This window comes from Trichechus manatus, unplaced genomic scaffold (genome assembly GCF_000243295.1).
Source record: "Trichechus manatus latirostris isolate Lorelei unplaced genomic scaffold, TriManLat1.0 scaffold00104, whole genome shotgun sequence".
Classification (NCBI taxonomy): domain Eukaryota; kingdom Metazoa; phylum Chordata; class Mammalia; order Sirenia; family Trichechidae; genus Trichechus; species Trichechus manatus.
Window position 1 is genome coordinate 7,319,358 of NW_004444040.1, and position 24,250 is coordinate 7,343,607.

The 24,250-nt window shown below is 37.3% G+C and overlaps 1 protein-coding gene across 2 annotated transcripts in view; it reads left to right on the forward strand.

The window, feature by feature from the left end:
* The window catches only part of PLCB1 (phospholipase C beta 1), an 819,608-nt gene that overhangs the window by 597,242 nt on the left and 198,116 nt on the right, over nt 1-24,250 (forward strand). For both annotated transcript variants that reach the window (XM_004383055.3, XM_004383054.3), the window contains exon 10: nt 10,300-10,446. In XM_004383055.3, the coding sequence (XP_004383112.1) occupies nt 10,300-10,446 (147 nt within the window). The remainder of the gene's footprint in view (nt 1-10,299; nt 10,447-24,250) is intronic.

Here is a 24,250-nt window from a genome sequence, read left to right on the forward strand (position 1 = left end):
GTTGGGACTGTTTTTCTTTTCCTAGTCTTCCCTCCCCCTCAAAGAGAGTTAAGGCCAAACTTAAAACAGAAAACATGTCCTTTAAAGATGTGTGCATGTAACAAAAAGCAGTTGGATTCATCTACACCAACAAAGAGAACTTCGAAGACGAAATCACCAAATCAATACCATTTACAATAGCCCCCAAGAAGATAAAATACTTAGGAATAAATCTAACCAGAGACATAAAAAACCTATACAAAGAAAACTACAAGACACTAAAGAGACCTACATAAGTGGAAAAACACCTTGCTCATGGATAGGAAGACTCAACATTGTGAAAATGTCTAATTCTACCCAAAGCTATCTACAGATACAATGCAATACCAATCCAAATTCCAACAGCATTTTTTAAGGAGATTGAGAAACCAATCACCAACTTCATATGGAAAGGGAAGATGCCCCGGATAAGTGAAGCATTACTGAAGAAGAAGAATAAGGTGGGAGGCCTCACACTACCTGATTTTAGAACCTATTATCCTGCCACGGTAGTCCAAAAAGCCTGGGACTGGTACAACAACAGATACCTAGACCAAAGGAACAGAACTGAGAATCTAGACATACATTCAACCACCTATGAGCCGCTGATATTTGACAAAGGCCCAAAGTCCATTAATTGGGGAGAAGACAGTCTCTTTAACAAATGGTGCTGGCATAACTGGATATCCATCTGCAAAAGCTGAAACAAGACCCATACCTCACACCATGCACAAAAACTAACTCAAAACGGATCAAACCTAAATATAAAACTGAAAACAATAAAGATCATGGAAGAAAATATAGGGACAACGCTAGGAGCCCTAATACATTGCATAAATAGAATACAAACCTTAAGTAACAACGCACAAACACCAGAAGAGAAACTAGATAACTGGGAGCTCCTAAAAATCAAACACTTATTGTTTATCAAAAGAATTCACCAAAAGAGTAAAAAGACAACTTACAGACTGGGAAAAAAAATTGGCCACGACAAACCCGATCAGCATCTAAAATCTGCAAAATACTGCAAAACCTCAACAACAAAAAGACAAATAATTCAATTAAAAAATGGGCAAAGGATATGAACAGACACTTCACCAAAGAAGACATTCAGGCGGCTAACAGATACATGAGGAAATGCTCAGAATCCTTAGCCATTAGAGAAACGCAAATCAAAACTACAACGAGATACCATCTCATCCCAAGAAGGCTAGCATTAATCCAAAAACCACAGAATAATAAATGTTGGAGAGGTTGTGGAGAGACTAGAACACTTATACACTGTTGGTGGGGATGCAGAATGGTACAACCACTTTGGAAATAGATTTGGCTCTTCCTTCAAAAACTAGAAATAGAAGTACCATACGATCCAGCAGTCCCACTCCTTGGAATATATCTGAGAGAAATAAGAGCCCTCACATGAATAGATATATGCACACCCATATTCGTTGCAGCACTGTTCACAATAGCAAAAAGATGGAAACAACCTAGGTGCCCACCAACAGATGAATGGATAAACAAATTATGGTATATTCACACAACGGAATACTACGCAATGATAAAAGAATAACGATGAATCCATGAAACATCTCATAACATGGAGGAATCTGCAAGTCATTATGCTGAGTGAAATTAATCACAAAAGGATAAATATTGTGTAAGACCACTATTATAGGAACTCAAGAAAAGGTTTAAACACAAAAGAAAACATTCTCTAATGGTTACGAGGGTGGGAAAGGAGGGAGAGGGATATTCACTAACTAGATAGTAGACAAGAATTATCTTAGGTGAAGGGAAGGACACCACACAATACCGGGAAAGTCAGCATCACTGAACTAAACCAAAATCTAAGACGTTTCCTGAATACAACCAAACACTTCAAGGGACAGAGTAGCAGGGGCAGGGGTCTGGGGACCATGGTTTCAGAGACATATAGGTCAACTGGCATAACAAAGTGTATTAAGAAAATGTTCTGCATTCCACTTTGTCGAGTGGCATCTGGGATCTTAAAAGCTAGTGAGCAGCCTTCTAAGATGCGTCAATTGGTCCCAACCCACCTGGAGCAAATGAAAATGAAGAACACCAAAGACACAAGGAAAATATTAGCCCAAGAGACAGAAAAGGCCACATAAACCAGAGACTCCAACAGCCTGAGACCAGAAGAACTAGATGGTGCCCGGCTACCACCAATGATCACACTGACAGGGAACACAATAGAGAGTCCCTGACGGAGCAGGAAAATGTGGGGTGCAGGACTCAAATTCTAGTAAAAGGACCAGACCTAATGGTCTGACTGAGACTGGAGGGACCTGGAAGACATGGCCCCCAGACTCTCTGTTAGCCCAAAACTAAAACCATTCCCAAAGCCAACTCTTCATACAAATATTAGACTGGACTATACGACATAAAATGATCCTCGTGAAGAGTGTGCTTCTTAGCTCAAGTAGATACATAAGACTAAATGGGCAGCTCCTGTCCAGAGGTGAGATGAGAAGGCAGAGAGGGTCAGGAGCTGGTTGAATGGACTCGAGAAATCCAGGGTGGGAAGGAGGAGTGTGCTGGCACAGTATAGGGAGAGCAACTAGGGTCACATAAAAATGTATGTATAAATTTCTGTAAAAGAAACTAACTTGAACTTTAAACTCACTTAAAGCACGATTAAAAAAAAAAAGATACACGCATGTAGAGGAGCATAAGTCATGACGTTCACTCTCCTTTCACAATATCAACTGTTAACAAATGTTTTTACTTAAGGACTAATTCAAGGAGGAGGAAGTAGGATTTTAAAAGAAAACATCTTTTAAAAAATAATAATGTAATTTAAAAATTCTGCAACTCCAGTTAAAATTTTGTATTATTTCCCAATCAGTGAATTTTTCAGCAAAAGGATTCATTTTAACACATGGTCTCTCCCACTCACAACTGAATGCCCCTTTTATCCCTTCAAGTATTGAATATTACAAATAAGGCTGCACCTTTAAACAAAGTTCAGTGTTTAATAAAGCTGGTTTCTTTTCCCCCAGTGTATTATTTGTGACATAATGCCCTTTAAAATTAATTTCTTTAAAATATTTTTCCCACTGCAAATGAGCAAACTAGGCTGTTTTGAACACATACGTACTCTACCAAAAAACCTGTTGCTGTCGAGTCGATTCCAACTCAGAGTAGAACTGCCCCATGGGTTTCCAAGCAGCGGTTGGTGGATTTGAACTGCTGACATTTTGGCTAGCAGCCGAACACTTAGCTGCTATGCCACCATATATATACTCTAGAGTTTATTTAATTTTTATCAGGCCCTCTACTCTTCTGGATAGCAGCTATAGAAATAGTTTTAAATTTTAGAAAAAAAATAGAAAACGTTCCTTTCCAGTTGATTCTGGACTCTGCTATTTTCCCTTGGTCATCTCCTATGGTTATATCTGTACATAGAAAGCAGCTCCATCCCGAAGACCACTCCCTACTCCTTCCTCCCAAGCTGAGCACACCAACGATCAAAATTGGTCAAACTTCCTCATCTTCTGTCAGACCTGGGCAGTGGAATGGTGAAGGAGAGAGTGGAGCAGAACTGAGCCAAAATGAGTTGGTCCTCTCAGAGCCTTCCTGAAGTTTAGATTCCCCAGAGGCCAGAGGGTTCTGTGTGGCCAACGTGAATTTAGTGTGTTTGTCAGCTAACTAGGTATATTGCTCCAACTCCAAGCTCTTTAGCAACACGTGCATGAGGACACTACACTAAATGAAGAGAAACCTGCCCTGCATGTCAAAAGGCATTCAGTAGAAATATTAAGTGCCATGTTTTTAAGTTCTTGAAGGGCAAGGCTCTGATGGACACATCCCTGGTTATTTTCAACTCCTGGCACATAGACGTAGGGCTTCACTAAGAATTTGTTCATTGATAACCACCAGCAAGGAGGTCCCCAGTTCCAGGGTGAGTTCAAGACATGCTGCTCTTTCTGGAGAGACTTGGCTTAATGACACCTTGTCCCTGGAGCAGGAGGGCCAATCCAAAGAACCCTGTTGGAAGTAAGTTTCCAATTAGCCAATAAATGAAGGGATCAGGACCTCAGAGGTTGGGGGAACTAAACCACAAACTGTTCTAGGCCATTCTTCTGTTCCATTCTTCAGAGCTCCCTTTTCTGGACACAGATCCTCCTTTTTTCTAATGGTCCCCGAGGTCCAGGGTATGGCCTCAAGTCCAGAGAAGATATCAGAATAGCCTGTATCCCAGTTAATACTGACCAGCCTTTGCATGTACTTGTAAGCATGAAATACACCCAGCTGAATGTGACTAGATACACCCAGTGACCAAAAAAAAAAAAAAAAAAAAGCATCCCTGGAAGGTATCATTTTGTCCCTGCAGAATTTTAATTTTGTGTCTTCCTGACATCTTCAGGGGGTACCAAAGGAGCATCAGTCATTATCTACCCCAGGGGAAGGAGAGAGGCAGAGGGATAGTTGACGGCCGTGGCATTTATACAAAGCTGCATGACGTTTGAGAGTTTATTTGCAGCAAAGCTATTGCTGAAGAATGAGGTGACATGTAAATGGCCACTGGAGATGGTCATTTTGTCATGCCACTCCTCTTCTGTGTCTCTTTGAAGATGGTTCCTCCCCACTGAAGTCACAACTGTTTTCTCTTTTGCGACACCAGTTTCTCTTTTCATTGAACATCAGTACTTCTTTTGAAATAGAGCAGTTTCTTTTCTTTCTTTCTTTTTCATTCCTTGAGAGACTTCTTTTATCTTTCCTATTTTGACTCTAAGTGATTCAAACAATATATACGCTTATAATGATCTTTAGGTGCCATTTTATGAGTGACCTATCCAATTGGAAGCGTACCAATATTTTATTAATAGGTAAGGCACTTTATTTTTAGCCTTTGTCAGCTAGTCTTACCTTTGTCAACTTAACTTCTGTTGCTGTTGATTTTATTGCAGAAAATTGTAGCATTGCTTTTAATTGTGGCTTGATGTTTTATAATCTCATTCTAACATAAGACATTTTATTTTAATTTAGATAGCAATTATCCTCACTTAAATTTATAGAATTTTAGAGTTAGAGGAGACTTAAGAGTCACATAGTATACTCACTTTGTTTTTGTTGTTAGCTGCTGTGGGGTCAGCCCCTGACTCATGGCAACCCCATAAACAATGGAACTAAATGCTGCCTGTTCCTGCACCATAAATGCAGCCTGGTCCTGCACCATCCCCATGATTGGTTGCAGATTGAACTGTTGTGCTCCGTTGGGTTTTCACTAGCTGATTGTTGGAAGTAGATCACCAGGTCTTTCTTCCTCACTTGTCTTATGGTTAAGGAGTTTAACCTGATTAGTTAGTGCTGACAGGAGTGGAGTCTGGATTGATTGTGCTCTTACTAATTTATTCAGAAAATCAATGTTTTCCCTGTTTTAGTCCTCAAGGTTTTTCATTCTTCTATGTTCCTCAATAGACAAGAAAAAAAATATATGAGCAGTTTTGCACAGACAATCCAAGGCTGATGGAATAGGACTTGCTCATTGGAGTCAATAACAACAGCAATATTCTAGCTGTAGGTTATATGGAACAAAGGAAAATCTCTGAGGGTCTGTTCTGTGTCCCCAAGCCTTTACTAGTCAGAACTATTTTTTAGGATAATTCATTATGCGAAAAATATCTTCATATTTACAAATGAACTCCTGCCCCCTTACCAAACTCCTTCTAAATTATAAACTGACAACTCTTTATCCTTACCTTTTCACTGGTTTTTCTTGGCTTTGACATATCTTTGCCATGTCATTTGGTGCATAACGAACACTGAGCATTTGCTGCTTTTGTTTGCAAGGCAAAACTTTGGGGTGGAAAAGTTGATTCTCAGTAGCTACTCACTTGCAGTCTACCATCGTATTCTGAAACAGCCTTCCAAACACAATTCATCATTCTTATTCAAGCTTAGGTAAATTCCTCCACTGGGAATTTTTAAAATATTTAACATAATTATAAATAATCTTCAGAAAAACACTCATTCACCTAACTCTTGTTTTTTACTGATTTTAATCTGTTAAAATCTTTTACTCCTATGAAGTAATAAATGTCTAGACGATAACCCAAAAGCTTATGGTTTTGTTGACCTGTAGGACATTAACTGGCTACATCTTTTTCTAGCTTTTTCTTTTTGAATTGGACACACACATGTATGTATAGATCAGTGTCTCATGCCCTTCTTTGAACTGTATTTGTCTTCCTCCTGGTTTTGACACATTTTTTGGCATGCTGCAAATTATACCTTGACCTTAATTATAATATCGTCATTTGAGGATGGCGCAGTGGTTAAGAGCTCAGCTGCTAACCAAAAGGTCTTCAGTTCAAATCTACCAGCCACTCCCTGGAAACCCTATGGGGCAGTTCTCTATCCCATAGGGTCGCTGTGAGTCAGAATCGACTCGACTGGTTTTTGGTTTTGTTTGTTTGTTTGATGCATGGTATGTATACCCTCATTGTCTGTCCTGCACCAATGACCGACATCAGAGCTTAATTATGAGCATGGATCAGGATCTTTCTCAACACAACAATAAATGAGAGATTTATTTGTCCCCCCTGCCCTATTGGTATATGTTTTGTTTTTGTCCTATATGTATGCTTTTAAGCATTGCTCATCAGACCAAAGGATGTTTACTCCTGCAAGATAACAGTTACGAACTGACAGCCTCAGGGTCACGTTCAGCGTCATAGAGATGGTTTGTTTGATCACACGGTTGTTTATTGTTTTAATTTGCATACCTTTGGGAGGAGCAAACACTGGCCAGGTTTCCACATATCCCACAATTCTCAGGTATATACGTTCATCTGGCTGTCATATTACTTTCTTTTCCTGACCCCTGAAGACACTTGCAATTACTACCTGTCCTCTAAGGAATATCTTTAGTTAGAGATCGAATTGTATGAAACTTCCATTTACATTGGTTTAAAACAGTCAAATATTAGCAGTTTCATATGATTTGACTTAAGCAACAAACCAGAACCAAACCAAATTATGTTATCCTTGCTGATCTCTTGTTTTCAGAACAATACATTTTCAATTTTGAACTGCTACAATCATCAAAAAGAAGTGTTGACTTAACGGCTACTATGTACAAAATGTAGATGCCAGAGGTGACAAAGATATAAGTGTGCACCCTGCTTTGGAGGACTTCATGGTGTGAACTGTCTAATTTTCTATTAGATTGTAAGTTTTTTAAAGGTAGGGCTTGTACATTAGTTTTCTGTATACTTTGCACATAGTAGAGTCTCTGGGTGATGCAAATGGTTAACATGCTTGGCTGCTAATCTACTAAACAAAAGGTTGGAGGTTTGAGTCCACCCAGAGGTGCCCCCAAAGAAAGGCCTGGAGATTTCTACTTCCAAAAAATCAGCCATTGGAAACCCTCTGGAGCACAGTTCTACTCTGACCCACATGGGTTCGCCCTAAGTCAGAATCAACTCATGGCAACTGGTTTAATGTTTTAGCATATAGCACACGTTCAATACATCTTTGTTAAATGAATGAAAGCTAGGAATAAAGGGAAGGAAGAAAGGAGAGAGGGAGGGAAGGAGGAATAGAGACTCTAGTTTGAGAAATACCTGGCAAGATGGAGTTTTCATAGAAAGAAGAAAGTAAAACTATGAAAAAATAATTTTTAAATAAAATTTTATCTCTGAGTTTTATACTCCAAACTATTCTTTAAACCCATCTATTGAAGTACCTTTGGCCATGAGTGACACTGACTTTGGTTTGTTTCCAAAACTGAAACCAGTCTCCAAGGAGATAAACATTCCACCTAAATAAATTGCAAAAAGACTTCGAAGGCAGTTACCAAGTGTTCTCATCAATAGCAACATGACTGGAATGATCACTCTGTTACATGATAGGTATTTGGAGGTATGAACTCTGGTACTTATTAAAGTTACCCGTATGAGGACGTTTATGTCATATTTTTCATTTTTTATGCAAGAGACCTTCTTAGGACTTTTTAAAAAATAATCACTATTGAACGTATTGAGATATACATTAGAGTTGATTTTTAAACAGTTAACAGCACAAATAATCATTCCTACTTAAAAGCTTAAGAAGAATTTTCTTTATTAAACTCAGATCTTATCATAAGAGCAAATAACTAAATTTCATTATTGTTATTTTTTTCTGGAAAATATTGGTGGAGATTGAGCTATAATGTTTCCAGAATTTGGGAAAAGTAGTCATCAGCCATGTTGAGGAATTTATTGGGTGTGAAAACACTTAAGCTGTGGTAAACAGTCAGTGCTAGCTTTGCCATTTACAGATGACACGCTTCTTACAATTCAAAAACAAATAATGCTCCAATCAATAAACATTAGAATTTTTAGATATCATGGTTTTACCTATCAGTGTGTAGTAGTAGTGAAAGGAAGGAAAATAAGTACTAAATACACCATTGGTGAAACAAAACATTGTTAGAACTTTAACAAAAAGCAAATTGGTGATGTGTATTAAAAGCCTTAAAAATATGCATAGTCTTTGAACTAACAATTCTGCTTCTGAGAATTCATCCTAAAGAGATAATTATGGATGTATACAAAGACTTAACTATCAGAGTATTCAATACAATGTCATTTACACCAGTGAAAAATTAGAAACAACTTTAATGTCCAAAGATAATGGGATACTACTTAGTCATTGAAAGGCATGTTATAGTTAAATATTTATTTACCTGGAATTTATTTTCACATAACAATGTTCATAATATATTCAGTTAATTCAGTTCAGTTAATATAAGAAGGAAGTTACTAAATAATACAAATATATAAAATGTATGTATATACATATATATGAGACGCTCTTCATAAAAGAATTATACACACACATATGTATTTTCCCCCTAGAAACAATAGTTACCTCTGAAATAAAAGTTATGTATCTTCAGAAAAAGGTTTTTTTTTTTCCTCTCTGCTTGTCTCATTTACTGATTTTTCTTCAGTGAATATATACTACTTTTAATAACAAAACTATTTCCACAAAAAAAGAAATGCTGCTCTCCAAACATTGCTTGGCAGGGACTTTCACAGCCACACATGTTCTGTCATTTTGAGACTTCGATCGTTAAGGTTGAAGAAACAATTTGTGATGAGCCAGGGTAGTTAGGGTGGATTGCTCTTTGTATTGTATAAAGATTACTGTGATAAAGATCAAGAATAATCTCAATATTTAATATTAGTCTCCTCAGAAAATTTATAACAAAAGAAAAATTTCTAAGTAGAATCTCGGTAAACCAAATAAAGTGTAATATTTCTTCCATTTGAAGAAAATCATTCTAAATATGTGTTTTAAATACTTCCTTTTAAAAAAATAATATTTTATTGTGTTTTAGGTGAAGGTTTACACAGCAAATTAGGTTCCCCTTTAACAATTTTTATACAAATTGTTCTGTGCCGTTGGTTACAATTTTTACAATGTGTCAACATTCACATTATTCCCATTCTGTTTGTTCTGTTTCCATTGATCTATCTTCCCTTCCCTTCCTTGCCTTCTCATCTTTGCTTTTGGGTAAATGTTGACCATTTGGTCTCATATAGTTCATTGTTTAAGGGAGTACGTTACTCATGGGTGATATTGTTTATTTTATAAACCAATCTATTATTTGGCTGAAAGGTGACCTTTAGAATTAGCTTCAATTCCAAGTTCCAAGGGTATCTTTAGGGTGATAGTCTTGGGGGTTCCTCTAGCCTATCAGTCCAGTATGTCTGGCCTTTTTTAGAAATCTGAGTTTTGTTTTACATTCTTCATCCATTCTATCCGGAACCTTCTATTGTGTCCCTGGTCAGAATGATTGGCAGTTGGTAGCCAGGCACCACCTAGTTCTGGCTTCAGGTTAAAAGAGGCTGTAGTTCATGTGAACTATTAGTCCCTTGGACTAGTTTCTTCTTTGAGTCTTTGACTTCCTTCATTCTCTTTTGCTCCATATGAATAGAGATCAATAGTTGTATCTTAGATAGCTGCTCGCAAGCTTTTAAGACCCCAGAACCTACTCACCAAACTGGGATGTAGAACATTATTTTTGTGAACAAGTTATACCAGTTGACTAAGTTGTCCCCTGTAAAGACCTCCTTTTATATGAGCATTCAGTTTTCCATTCCCAGAAGATTAAACATATTGTTTAATCCATATGAAAACACACTGTGGCTGCTGTCCTCCCACTGTAGGTGCTAACAGAGTTTTCTAGAAAAAATAATGAAGCAACTTGATACTAGCAACTCAAAAAATAAATTTACATGCTTATCTCTTCATTTCCTGCAGGACAGATATCTGTGGATGGATTTATGCGCTATCTGAGTGGGGAAGAAAATGGAGTCGTTTCACCTGAGAAACTGGATTTGAATGAAGACATGTCTCAGCCCCTTTCTCACTATTTCATTAATTCCTCACACAACACCTACCTCACAGGTATGAATTTATAGTTCTTTGGCTATTACTTCAGCCAATCTCATTAAATTTCACTAACCTCTGCTTTGTGTTTTTCAAAAGTAACAGTGTATTTTCTTTTGTTAACTGTGAAATACGTTTCTAAACTATGGGGCCTTCTACCACTAAAATCTCCAGTTCAGATACTTTCAGCAGTACCATCATTTCTTCAGAAATTATATCTATTCTAAGTTTTCAAGGCTTCTAGAACATAAGATTTCAAAGGGCAGCTCAAGAAGACAATGTAAAGTATTTTAATGAAATGCACAAAGACCTGGAGTTAGAAAACCAAAAGGAAATAATACACTCGGTATTTCTCAAGCTGAAAGAACTGAAGAAAAAATTCAAGCCTTGAGTTGCCATATTGAAGGAGTCTATGGGCAAAATATTGAACAACGTGGGACGCATCAAAAGAAGATAGAAGGAATACACAGAGTCACTGTACCAAAAACAATTGGTTGACATTCAAACATTTCAGGAGGTAGCATATGCTCAAGAAGTGATGGTATTGAAGGAAGAAGTCCAAGCTGCACTGAAGGCATTGGCGAAAAATAAGGCTCCAGGAATTGACAGAATACCGATTGAAACAGTTGAACAAATGGATGCAATGCTGGAAACGCTCACTCATCTATGCCAAGAAATTTGGAAGACAACTACCTAGCTAGCCTACTGGAAGAGATCCATGTCTGTGCCCATTCCAAAGAAAGGTGATCCAACAAAATGCAGAAATTATTGAACAATATCATTAATATCAAAAGCAAGTAAAAGTTTGCTGAAGATAATTCAAAAACGGTTGCAGCAGTATATCGGCAGGGAACAGCCAGAAATTCAAGCTGGATTCAGAAGAGGATGTGGAATGAGGGATATCATTGCTGCTGTCAGATGGATCTTGGCTGAAAGCAGAGAATACCAAAAAAAATGTTTATCTATGTTTTATTGACTATGCAAAGGCATTTGACTGTGCGGATCATAACAAATTATGGATAACATTGCAAAGAACGGGAATTCCAGAACACTTAATTGTGCTCATAAAGAAACTGTACATAGACCAAGAGGCAGTCCTTCGAACAGAACAAGGGGATACTGCATGGTTTAAAATAAGGAAAAGTATGTGTCAGGGTTGTATCCTTTTGCCACACTTAATCAATCTTTATGCTGAGCAAATAATCCGAGAAGCTGGACTATATGAAGAACGTGGCAGCAGGATAGGAGGAATATTCATTAACAACCTGCAATATGCAGATGACACAACCTTGCTTGGTGAAGTGTAGAGGGCTTGTAGCATTTACTGATGAAGATCAAAGACTACAGCCTTCAGTGTGGATTACACCTCAACATTAAAAAAAAAAAAAATTCCCACAACTGAACCAATAAGCAGCATCATTATAAAGAGGGAAACCATTGAAGGATTTCATTTTGCTTGGTTCCACAATCAACACTCATGGAAGCAGCAGTCAAGAAAATCAAAGGGCTGCTTGCACTCGGCAAATCTGCTGCAAAAAAACTCTTTAAAGTTTTAAAAAGCAAAGATGTCACTTTGGGACTATGATGTGCCTGACCCAAACCATGGTATTTTCAATCACCTCACGTGCATGAAAAATCTGAACAATGAATAAGGAAGATTGAAGAAGAGTTGGGGCTTTTGAGTTACAGTGTTGACGAAGAATATTGGAGCCCTAGTGGCAAAGCAGTTGGTAGTTTGAATCCACCAGCTACTCCTTGGAAACCCTATGGGGCAGTTCTACTTTGTCCTATAGGGTCGCTATGAGTCGGAATTGACTTGAACACAACAGGTTTTTTTGTTTTTGTTTATGTTTTTTTACAAGAAGAATGAACAGATCTGTCTTGGAAGAAGTACAGCCAGAATGCTCTTTAGAAGAGAGGATAGCGAGACTTCACCTCACATACTTTGGACATGTTATCAGGAGGGAAAAGTCCCTGGAGAAGGACATCATGCTTGGTAAAGTAGAGGGTCAGCAAAAAAGAGGAAGACCCTCAACGAGATGAATTGACACAGTGGCTACAACAATGGGCTTAAGCACAACAAGGATTATGAGGGTGGTGCAGGATCAGACAGTATTTCATTCTATTGTACATAGAGTCACTGTCTTAGTCATCTAGTGCTGCTCCAACAGAAATACCACAAGTGGATGGCTTTAACAAAGAGAAATTTATTCTCTCATAGTCCAGTAGGCTACAAGTCCTAGTTCAGGGCATCAGCTCCAGGAGAAGCTTTCTCTCTTGGCTCTGCAGGAAGGCCCATGTGATGCATCAGTCTTCCCTTGGTCTGGGAGCTTCTCTGTGCAGGAACCTCAAGTCCAAAGGATGCGCTCTGCTCCCGGCACTGCTTTCTTGATGGTATGAAGTTCCCATGTGTCTCTGCTCGCTTCTTTCTTATATATCTAAAAAGAGATTGGATTAAGACACTATCTAATCTTGTAAACCTCATCAGTACAACCTCATCATAGTGACAGAGTTTACAACACATAAGGAAATCACATATAACCTCATCATAGTGATAGAGTTTACAACACATAAGGAAATCACATCAGATTTACAAAATGGTACACAATCATACAATACTGGGAATCATGACCCAACCAAGTTGACAGATGTTTTGGGGGGACACAATTCAACCCATAACAGTCACTATGAGTCAGAACCAACTCAACGGCACCTAACAACAACAACAAAGTGTATCCTTGTCTGAAATCTTCAGACCAAAGAGATTTTTGTATAGCTGAACTGATTCTTCAGTGGACTCAAACCATTTACAATTCTACCTCGTTCTCTGTGCTCTGTGTTCATCTGCAAGAGGGCTACACTCTCTGAGGTCCTTAATCACCTCTACTCAAGATTAATTGCTTTTTGCTTAAGGTGAAAACAAGCTGTAGACTTAAATAGATTGACATGAATGATCTAACCTTTATTCTGTTGTAAATAGCACAATAAAGGAGGAAAAAGCTACAGTGCCTTTGCTAATTTGCTCCCAAATGGAGCATTGCCATCTGTGGTTTTTGGTAAATCATTAAAGAAAAAAGGATTAAAAAATAAATTAACTCTAAGCTATATCGAGACATATATCATATCTTGATATACTTTAGAATTTAAAATTTTTATAAATACAGATTATAAACTGAAATATTTTATAATCAAAATTTATTCTTTCCAGAATGCTTCCTATATAGTAGATCTCTAATCACCATCCTTGAAAAGACTTCGTAGAAACCCTGATGGTCAAAAAAAAAAAGATTTTTAAGATAATGAGACTCTCCTTCTTCACACAGTCCATCTTAAAAAGACCTTAAAACCTACAACGCTAACCAAAGTCTGGGGTCTTAGGTGGTATCTGTGAGCTTTCAAGGCTTGTCATACCTTGGTGGTGATTTTGATGTGGTCACAGCTCCTTGTCCAGGAGTGTGTGATCTGTGTTGCAGGGTAGAGCAACAGTGATATGCACTTAAAAACCAGGAGAATCCAGGGCACTGGGTAGCCATGGAGGTGGCGAAAAGAAATTCACAGGATCCAGCTATCTTGGTACAAAGCAGTTCTTTCTTCAATATTCCTTAAGCAGATCCATTCCTCCCAGCTCAATTGCATGTTGTGGTGCTGTGGAGTCCAACCCTGACCTGGCAATCCACACTTAGGTGAAAAGGAACTTAGGATGGAAATGAGTCTTGGACAGTGATGGCAGGGTAGCCTCCAAACAGCCGAAGGGGCTGTATCAGGATGGTTTGTGTAATCTGAGACCATCTAGTGGGAAGCATATAGCCTGAGTTCTATAGTCAATTGAACTGCAACTTGCATGTTCATCATGATCAATGGGCAGCTCTAAGACCACTATAGCCTGTTTAGTTTAACTGACATTATCTTCTAGGAGAGACTCATGCCAAAAAACTACCTATATTCTTGTTTGGCTCATGCTAAACCCTATTCTGGTCCTCTGTGGGTCATGAATTCAGACAGGGCCAGAGAGGATGGCTTGTCTGTGCTCCATGGTGCTTGGTCCTCAGCTGGAAGTGAATGACTATGGCAACTCAAACAGCTTGGGGGCTGGAATCATCTGGAGGCTTATCCACCAACATGTCTGGCATCTAGGCTGTGATGACCCAACAGCTGGGCTCAGTTAGGACTGTTGACCTAATTGCCTACAAGAGGCCTCACTATGTGCCGTGGAATTGTACCCAGCCTAGCAGTCCCAGGGTAGGTGGACTTCTTACATGGTAACTCAGGACTACAAGAACAAGTGTCCCAGAGAACAAGGAGGAAGCTTCATGGCCTTTTTGGACCTAGCTTTGGGAGTCATGAAAGTGTCACTTCTTTCTGTACTTTATTGGTCACAATCCTACCCAGATTCAAATGGAGTGGACATAGACACAGCTTTTGGTGGTGAAATTTGCTGCAATTTTCAAAGAATTTACAACCCTATTTTAAAACAACTACAGGCTCCATAATTCCAAAGGAGAATATCCACTTAGACCATTTCTTTGGATTCAATTCATAGGCCTATTACTAAAATTTTGTAGCTCCAGCCTAGGTGATAAACCCATAACATGTATGAGTGAATTTTGTTTTTCCTTTTCAGGCATTCTTAACCTTATCTAGTGCCATTGACCTCTTTGACATTGAAGCCTTTGGATCTTTCTTAGGATAGTGTTGTAAAGTCCATAGGATTAAAGAGGAAATAAATTCCATTGAATGACTTTCATCAAATATTAGGAAAACAAATTTGCGATAGAATAATATATATCTTTTTCTATTAACCCAGTTTAAAATGAGTGTAAATAATATGTTGTGATGTTTGAACAATTGGAATATGACAAAGTCACAGGTCCAACACTACTGTGGCATGTGGCCTACATTCATAACTGGAGAAAATGCTAAATTTTACATAGAGGTTAATAAAATTAAAAATGTAACCTTTTCTCGCATCCAAGTTCAAGGAGGTCCGTGGAACCTCGGGTTAAGAATCTATATCTTTGAATGTGACAGGATCCTAAGAAATATGCCTTTAAAGACCTTGGCACAGGATGTAATCTTGCATTTACCATCTACTTAGGACTACAAGACTCTTAAAAATACTTAAATGTAATATCCAGTTGAAATTGGAATATTTTATGTGGTTTTGTCTACCTGGGGGTCACAATATGGAGTAATTTTACCAATAATTCTTTAAGTCCAAAAATGCTTTCCAGCTGTTACATTTGCATTCATTACTTTCTATATTATTTGCTATATAATGAATGAGTCAGGGATACCAAAATGACTCAGTGACAAGACAGACTAGATATATATTATATTCTTTCACCTTCTTTTGGTATATGTTCATTTTCCTGCATATCATTATAGACTTTTGATTTTCTGATTTGTTGTATGTTTATTCAACTACTGCCACTGTTCTTTTAATGCTCAAATTGTCTCAACATTGGCCAGTGGGGACCCTTTTCAGATTGGCTTCTGTGTTCATCCTCTTGACATGACCCATTAATCTTTGAAAATGTTCTTAGTTTCTGTCAAATCAAGATCTTCCAGGCTCATCTTGTTCTCTCTGCCCTAGACTTTTCCCCAAATACTCCTGGCTCATTTTAGTAGGAAAAACAATAGTATGAGTAACCGCAGTTTGGATCCTGCACCATAGAACATGGCTTCTAGACCATTTCAGTGCACAGAGCAAGAAAAGATAAATATTTTTGTTTTTTTCCTTAAAGCATGAGTTCAAATTGATATTTCCAATCCTATGTTCCAACTTAAATTCTTGATGCTGTAGCTGTGCTTTCTTTAGCAATCTTGACACCTCACAAATTGTATATAATTACTCATTTGCTTTACTGACAACATGATAATAGTTCTCAGAAAAGTGTTCAATATTAATACAAACGATAAAACTATAGAATAGAGTTCAGATTTTTCTCCACAGTTCCTTTTGCTTTTTAGCTGCATTTTACATGAAATTAATATCGAACAATTTTCTGAGGAAAATCAACTTGACGGCACCTAATAACAACACAAGCATACTAATGGCGGACATTTCTCAGAAGGTGGAGCTTTCCGCAACCAGGAGAGAGAAGGGTCTGCTCTATTGTTCTGGTGATGAAAGAACTCAAATAGCTCACTCTCCAAAATTCTGTACAATGGCTTCATATCACCGGCATCGGATTCATATGCATGATTTCTGACCTACTAGACCAGTTGTCTCTTCAATTATTCAATTTCTAGTAATATTTAAACCCATTTATTTTCAAGTATTCAATTTTTTAAAACTATGTTAAGTCCTGCTCTGATCTTTAGTTTTTTTGTTGTGGTGGTGGTGGTTGTTGATCTTACTTCCTTTCCTAAGCTATGTATTGTTATACTAAAATTTACATTATATAAACCCACAGTCTCACAATATTACCTTGTCCAGTACCAGTCAGTCTTTTATATTCCTGCAAGGGAATTAAGGAGAATTCTGTAAGATTAGCAAAAAACTACATATAAATACTAGTACAGATTCTTGAGGTTTTGCCTGACATCCTCTATTGACTTCTGGGTCAAAATTTGATCTCACATCCTATATTATTATTTATATCTTTGTTTTAATTACAGGTAAACCTAACCTAGAACTCCTATTTCTCAGAGGCCTTTGGATAAATTCAAACATCCATGACATACAAATTCAAACTCCCCAAAGCTAATTACAAATGTTAAAAAATATAACCCAAGTGTAAGATAATAGAATCAAATTAAATTTTAAATCAATACCTAGAAAATGAGTTAGATTTTATACTTTAAAGATATTTCCAGATCAAGTGGAAACTTTTTCTTTAGAAACATTATTTTATAAAAGGGGTAGCAAAAGGAAAAGTTTCCTATTCAAATGAGTTTAAGAAATGCTAGGTACAAACAAAGTTAAACACCTACTATAGAATGTTTTGAATATAGGGGGAAAGTTCAGAGATTCATAATCATTAAGGTGATAACTAAACCTCCTCCCCACTGGCCACCGCCTTGCTCACTTTCTTTCTTTTTTTTTTTCCTTTGAATCATTTTTAAACCAGCATTCCTGAGAAATGCCAATCTAAATCTACATGAAGAAATTTTCAATATTTGGAATGTTTTTGTTTGCGCACTCAAAGGGACTGTAAAAATTAAATTAAATATACAATACAATGACCAATCAATTTAGAAACGCATTATTATGATGTCTATTTCTCTACTCATTATCGCCCCTTTGTGGAATATCAAGATACCCAGAAAGAAGAATAAATCGGATCATGGAAAGAAGTATAAACACAAAATGAGTTGATTTTTAATTACAACGGCCATTTTTCTAGGGTTTTGGATGGCCTTGGCAGTACATCAAGTAGTAATTATGTTTTAAATTATTGTTCTTCCTTGAGGAATCTACCCTTATGACTCAAGACAAAATTCTCTTAGGGCAGAACAGTATGCAATCATTTCAACCTATACTTTGTCAGCTTTTCATAAACCTCCCATACTCCAAACCATTTGGGAGATAATGGCCCCGTCTACACTGGCAAGGCAAAGTGGTAATTCTCTGGATAAGGAACATCTTTATTCAGCTTAGAAAAAAAATAGATTTGAGGGCTCAGTTATCCCCAACGATCTGATGAATTAAATGATCTGATTGAATTTATCAAGTAAGCATTCAACCCCTCTCCTCCTGTGTATGTTCTGGGCTGCAGAAAAATTCTAAAAATTATTTGAGACATGGTTGTATCCTTGTCTGTCTTTCACTACTAACTCAGACTGTGAGTGTCACTCTCTTCTTCACATTTCTCCCACTTATTTAGTCCCTAGTATAGCCTACCTTTGGTCATTTATTTTTGGCTTAAAGCACACATAGACCAATAAAAGTGGGGTGGTAGAATGGAGAAAAACATGAGCTTAGTACATAAACAAAGTTGAAATTTGCCTTTAAGATAATTCATACTTAACTCCTCTAAGCCTCGATTTCTTCATCTGTAATATGGAGATAAATTGAAAATTCAGGGTACTTTTGTCTGTAAGTAATAATATACTATTACTAAACAGCTTAAATATTAAGGAATTTCTTACCATCGAGTCCAGAGGCAGAGTTGGTTAAATCATAAATTCAGTGATATCACTGGAGACTCAGGTGCTTTCCATCTTTTTGCTCCCCTTACGTTTCAAGTTCATCATGCACCCTAAACATCTCCTTCTTATGAAAGCAAATCCAGATATGGCACAGGGAAAGACTGTCATGTGTCCCTTTTTTATGAGTGAGGAAAATGTTCACAGAGCACCCACCCCCTGCCGTTTTTCCCCTTTATGCCCTATGAGATACAGGCCAGGATTACACCACACAGCAACACCCATGTTGAACACTAGCATGGGCCATGGAGCGACCATGAATGGCTGAGAAGAATCAAGATTCAACCCAGGCTAGGGAGGGGCCGCTGAAGCATATGAGAACCTAAATAAAAGTTACATTCTGTTGGCAAAGGGTTGAGAACAAAGAGAAAGAAAGGACAACCAGCAATGTAAGATTAAACTCCCTGGTACGTATCAACCTTCTCCTTTTATTTAAGGAATCTATCTCATGTATTTTTGGATTCCCAGTAACCAGTACTTTGCCTCCTATGGAAAAGGTGTTCAGGAATGTATATCACCCTAACAGTGAGGCTCTTAAAATCACTAAGGCATATGCTTAAAGCTGTTTACTCTGGAGTTGGAATTGACTTTGGGCTTTTCCACAGACACTTTCTCACTTAAGTCATCCCATGGCAATTGAGTCTATGTTCAAGAGAGCTTCATGATTTCATGGGGGCAGCAGCAGATACTATGGAAAGGAGAGGTCAGTTCGAATGGATGACTACAGAGACAGACATGAGGAACAACACATACTCTGTATTTTGGACAGTTCTCTCAGGTATATCTCAAAGATTATATACCTGGAATAGCTGTCACAACATTGCAAGCAAGGAGAAATAGGCCCTATCTCAGTTTCTTGAAGGAGACAATGTTTATGGAAGAAGACCACTTAGTTAACAAGTATATCATATTCTGGAACCTTTTTGCCCCGGAGGTTGATGAGAAGACAATAAATAATGATAAATGTAAGCATAGGCAGTTAATCATCGACTTTTTCAAGATGAGAAATTCCTCAGAAGCCTGTGTTAATAGAGGGATAGTTATTTTCAAGTTTCAAGTTCCTCCATCCATGGATGCCTTGGGTGCTCTGAGACAAAGTTCAAGTGATTGGCACCAGCCTCCCAAAATGAATGCAGTCAAGTGAGAAGTTGAAGAGCTGTGACTTGAGGCAGTATTATGAATTAATCTGAGATAGAACTTCAGCTCCCAAGTTCAATCATGGGCTTGGAATGTACTCCAGAGGGGTGTTCACAGCCAGACAGAGATGATGTCAGATGCTAGTTTCAGAAATTACCAGGGTTGAGTGACTCGTGACATATCGTTAATTCCAACCCCGCTGGGGCTCCTGGGCCCAGAAGCTATGTTTATTAGATCTAATCAAATGGAAATATAATTGGGGGATGGAATATAACAATTAAGAGTTAAGAATCCTAAGTAAGAAAAATAAACCAGCTTTGAGGCTTGAGGCAGGAGAGAGAATAATGAAGAATATTAATATATATGTTTGGAAAAAATCTCCATAAATAAAGGAAAACTCATAGGAAACCTAATATGCTTCCAAAGAATAAGACAAGTGTGCATAAATGTGAGTTTCCTCACACAATTCTCTCTTTCTGAGACTTCCATTTCTAATTAAAAGTATTCCTTTTAAGAATGAGCAACAAGTTTACCTTGGAGGGAGTCTATTGGATTTAGGGACAGGACAATAAACACACACACACACATATATCCTCCCATTATTAACGTATTTTTTGATACCTTTGTATCTCACAAACCCAGTCCATGTCTTACAATCCCTTTCAGATCATGAACTCATCAAATTCCTTCTATCCATTCTTTGAATGAAAAGAAATCTTTTGTAAACAAACCCAGAGAAATGTTTCCGGAAACTGTTTGACTCTTTTATGATATAGCACTCTAGTGTGGGTTAAGTATCTATCTACTTCACTCCACCATTAAGTCTTATCCAGTTTACAAATCCATGGCAAGATCCCTACTGAAATTGGTAACACTCAACAAAGTATTAATGAAGTAGACTCAGAAATTGCACAGAATGTAATGGTACTGGAATCAGCCAGTGATACACTGAAAATAATTTCCTAGTAGTACACAAGAAAATTTGCTCTACTCTTTAATAGCAGTACAATTTTCTGCAGGAGCAAGCATTTTTAATAAGTTAGCCTGATAATTATTTGAATTCTTCACTTCCTTCCACTAAGGGAGCCTTCTGTTAAGTTTAACTTACATAAATGGCTATCTTTTCTCTTCCCTGTCACTGTCTCCTTGCTCTTTATGCAGCGAAGACCTTCATGTAAATCTTTGTCATGACTACAGACTTTGAGACAATTATAAATGGCAAATTGATTTATCCAGCATCAAAACTCTCTAGATTTTGTCAGCATTTATGCTTTTGCAAATGCATTTGTGCATTAAAAATGCCCTATTTTTTCCATAGAGAAAAGTGATTATGCAAACCTACTTAAAAAATCAGCCTTTCAGTGCATATACTAGGGCTCTATAGAACTCAAGAATGTCATCCTTTTCTTATGCTGATGTTTGGGGTATTGTGACATGCATATAAAAGTAAAATTAAATGAGTAAACTTAATCCCATTTTCTTTGTTTTTGTATGTCTCCACAGGGCCAATCTTGTCCATTTCAAAGACATTTTTGACAATTTTCATCCACATGCCATCTTTTAACTAGCTATTTTTTTTTTAAAATGGTTCAGGTTTATAGAGTTTAAATCAAGGAAAAAATTTAATATGGATAACCAAAGATCACAGGTGGGGGTGTTTCAAAAAACATTTACTATTAATTTTTTAAATTATCTTGAAATTAGTTTCTACCATTGACTTTTTAGATAAAATAAGAGTAATTTGGCTTTCATGTTTTGTGCATTCCTGCTCTCAGACCTCTCAGGTGCCTCGATATTACAATTCTCATCACTTCATGGTTCTTGTTGTTAGTTGTCACAGAGTCAATTCCAGCTCATGGTGACCCAAAGTGTGTCAGGGAAGAACTGTGCTCCATAGGGTTTTCAAGGCTGTAACCTTTTGGAAGTAGATCTCTAGGTCTTTCTTTCCAGGCGCCTGTGGGTGTGTTCAAACTGCCAAGCTTTCAGCTGGTAGTCAAGCACTTAACCATTTGCAGCATCCCGGGACTCCTTTACACTTCACTAGAGTATTTCAGTTATGTTCAGAAAGTTTTTAATTTTGATGAAGTTTAATTGATCTGTTTTTACTTTTGTTTTGTCTTTGCCATCATAGCTGAGAAATTATTGCCTAACCCAAGTCACAAAGATTTACCCTTATGTTTTCTTATAAGTGTTTTATAGTTTTAGCTCTTACATTTAGGAGCTGGATCTATTTTGAGTTAATTTTTGTATGAGGTGAGATAAGGAAACAACTTCATTCTTTGCATGTGGCCATCCAGTTGTCTCAGAATCATTTGTTGAAAAAACGCTTCTTTCTACATTGAATTGTCTTGGCACCCTTGTTGAAAGTCAATTGAACATAAATATCAGGGTTTATTTCTGGACTCTTAATTATGTTCCATCAATCAATATGTCTAGCTTCATACCAGTACCACAATGTCTTGACTACTGTAGCTTTGTAAACAGTTTTGAAATTGCAAAGCAGGAGTCCTTCAACTTTGTATTTTTCAACATTGTTTTGACTATTCTGAGTCCCTTGCATTTCTATGCGAATTTTTGGATCAGCTTGTCAATTTCTGCAAAGAAGCCAGCTATGATTTTAATAAGAATTGAACCTGTAGATCAATATGCGGAGTATTGCCATTTTGTATTGATTTTCAATTCATGAACATGGGATATTGTTCCATTTACTTAGGTCTTCTTTAATTTCTTTCAACAATGTTCTGTAATTTTTAGAGTATAGATTTTGCATTTCTTTTGTTAAATGCAAAAATAATTCTTGCAAAACAGCACTTTTGAAAAGAGAATGTTTAAAGTCAACAGCCAACCAACATCATTCTAAATTGAGAGACTTTGAAATCATTCCCCTTGAGAACAAGAACCAGACAAGGATGCCCTTTATCACCACTCCTATTCAACATTGTGCTGGAGGTCCTAGCCAGAGCAATTAGGCTAGAAAAAGAAATAAAGGGCTTCCAAATTGGTAGGGAAGAAGTCAAAGTGTCTCTATTTGCAGATGATGTGATCTTATACACAGAAAATCCAAAAAAATCCACAAAAACTACTGGAACTAATAGATTTCAGCAAAGTTTCAGGATACAAGATAAACATACAAAAATCAGTTGGATTCCTTTACACCAACAAAGAGAACCTCAAAGAGGAAGTCACCAAATCAATACCATTTACAATAGCCCCCAAGAAGATAAAATACTTAGGAATAAATCTAACCAGAGACGTATAAGACCTATACAATGAAAACTACAAGACACTACTGCAAGAAACCAAAAGAGACCTGCATAGGTGGAAAAACACACCTTGTTCATGGATAGGAAGACTCAACATTGTGAAAATGTCAATTCTACCCAAAGCAATCTACAGATACAATGCAATCCGGATCCAAATTCCAACAGCATTTTTTAATGAGATGCACAAACAAATCACCAACTTCATAAGGAAAGGGAAGAGACCCTGGATAAGTAAAGCATTACTCAAGAAGAAGAACAAAGTGTGAGGCCTCACACTACTTGATTTTAGAACTTATTATACCACCACAGTAGTCAAAACAGCCTGGCACTGATACAACAACAGATACATAGACCAATGGAATAGAATTGAGAATCCAGACATAAATTCATCCACCTATGAGCAGCTGATATTTGACAAAGGCCCAAAGCCCATTAAATGGGGAAAAGACAGTCTCTTTAACAAATGGTTCTGGCATAACTGGATATCCATCTGCAAAAAACTGAAACAAGGCCCATACCTCACACCATGCACAAAAACTAACTCAAAATAGATCAAGGATTTAAATATAAAATTGAAAATTATGAAGATCATGGAAGAAAAAATAGGGACAATGCTAGGAGCCCTAATACATGGCATAAACACAATATGAAGCATAAGTTACAATGCACAACCACCAGAAGAGAGACCAGATAAATGGGAGCTCCTAAAAATCAAACACTTATGCTCATCAAAAGAATTCACCAAGAGTAAAAAAGACAACCTACAGACTGGGAAAAAATTTTTGTCTATGACAAATCTGATCAGAGTCTAATCTCCAAAATCTACAAGATATTGCAAAACCTCAACAACAAAAAGACAAATAACCCAATTAAAAAATGGGCAAAGGATATGAACAGGCACTTTGCCAAAGAAGATATTCAGGCAGCTAACAGACACATGAAGAAATGCTCACGATCATTAGCCATCAGAGAAATGCAGATCAAAACTTCAGTGAGATATCATTTTGCCCCAATAAGGCTAGCCTTAATCCAAAAAACACAAATAATAAATGCGGAGAGCTTGTGGAGAGACTGGAACACTTATACACTGTTGGTGGGAATGTAAAATGGTACAACCACTTTGGAAATCGATTTGGCCCTTCCTTAAAAAGCTAGAAATAGAAGTACCATGCGATCCAGCTATCCCACTCCTTGGAATATATCCTAGAGAAATAAGAGCCATCACACGAATAGATATATGCACACCCATGTTCATTGCAGCACTGTTCACA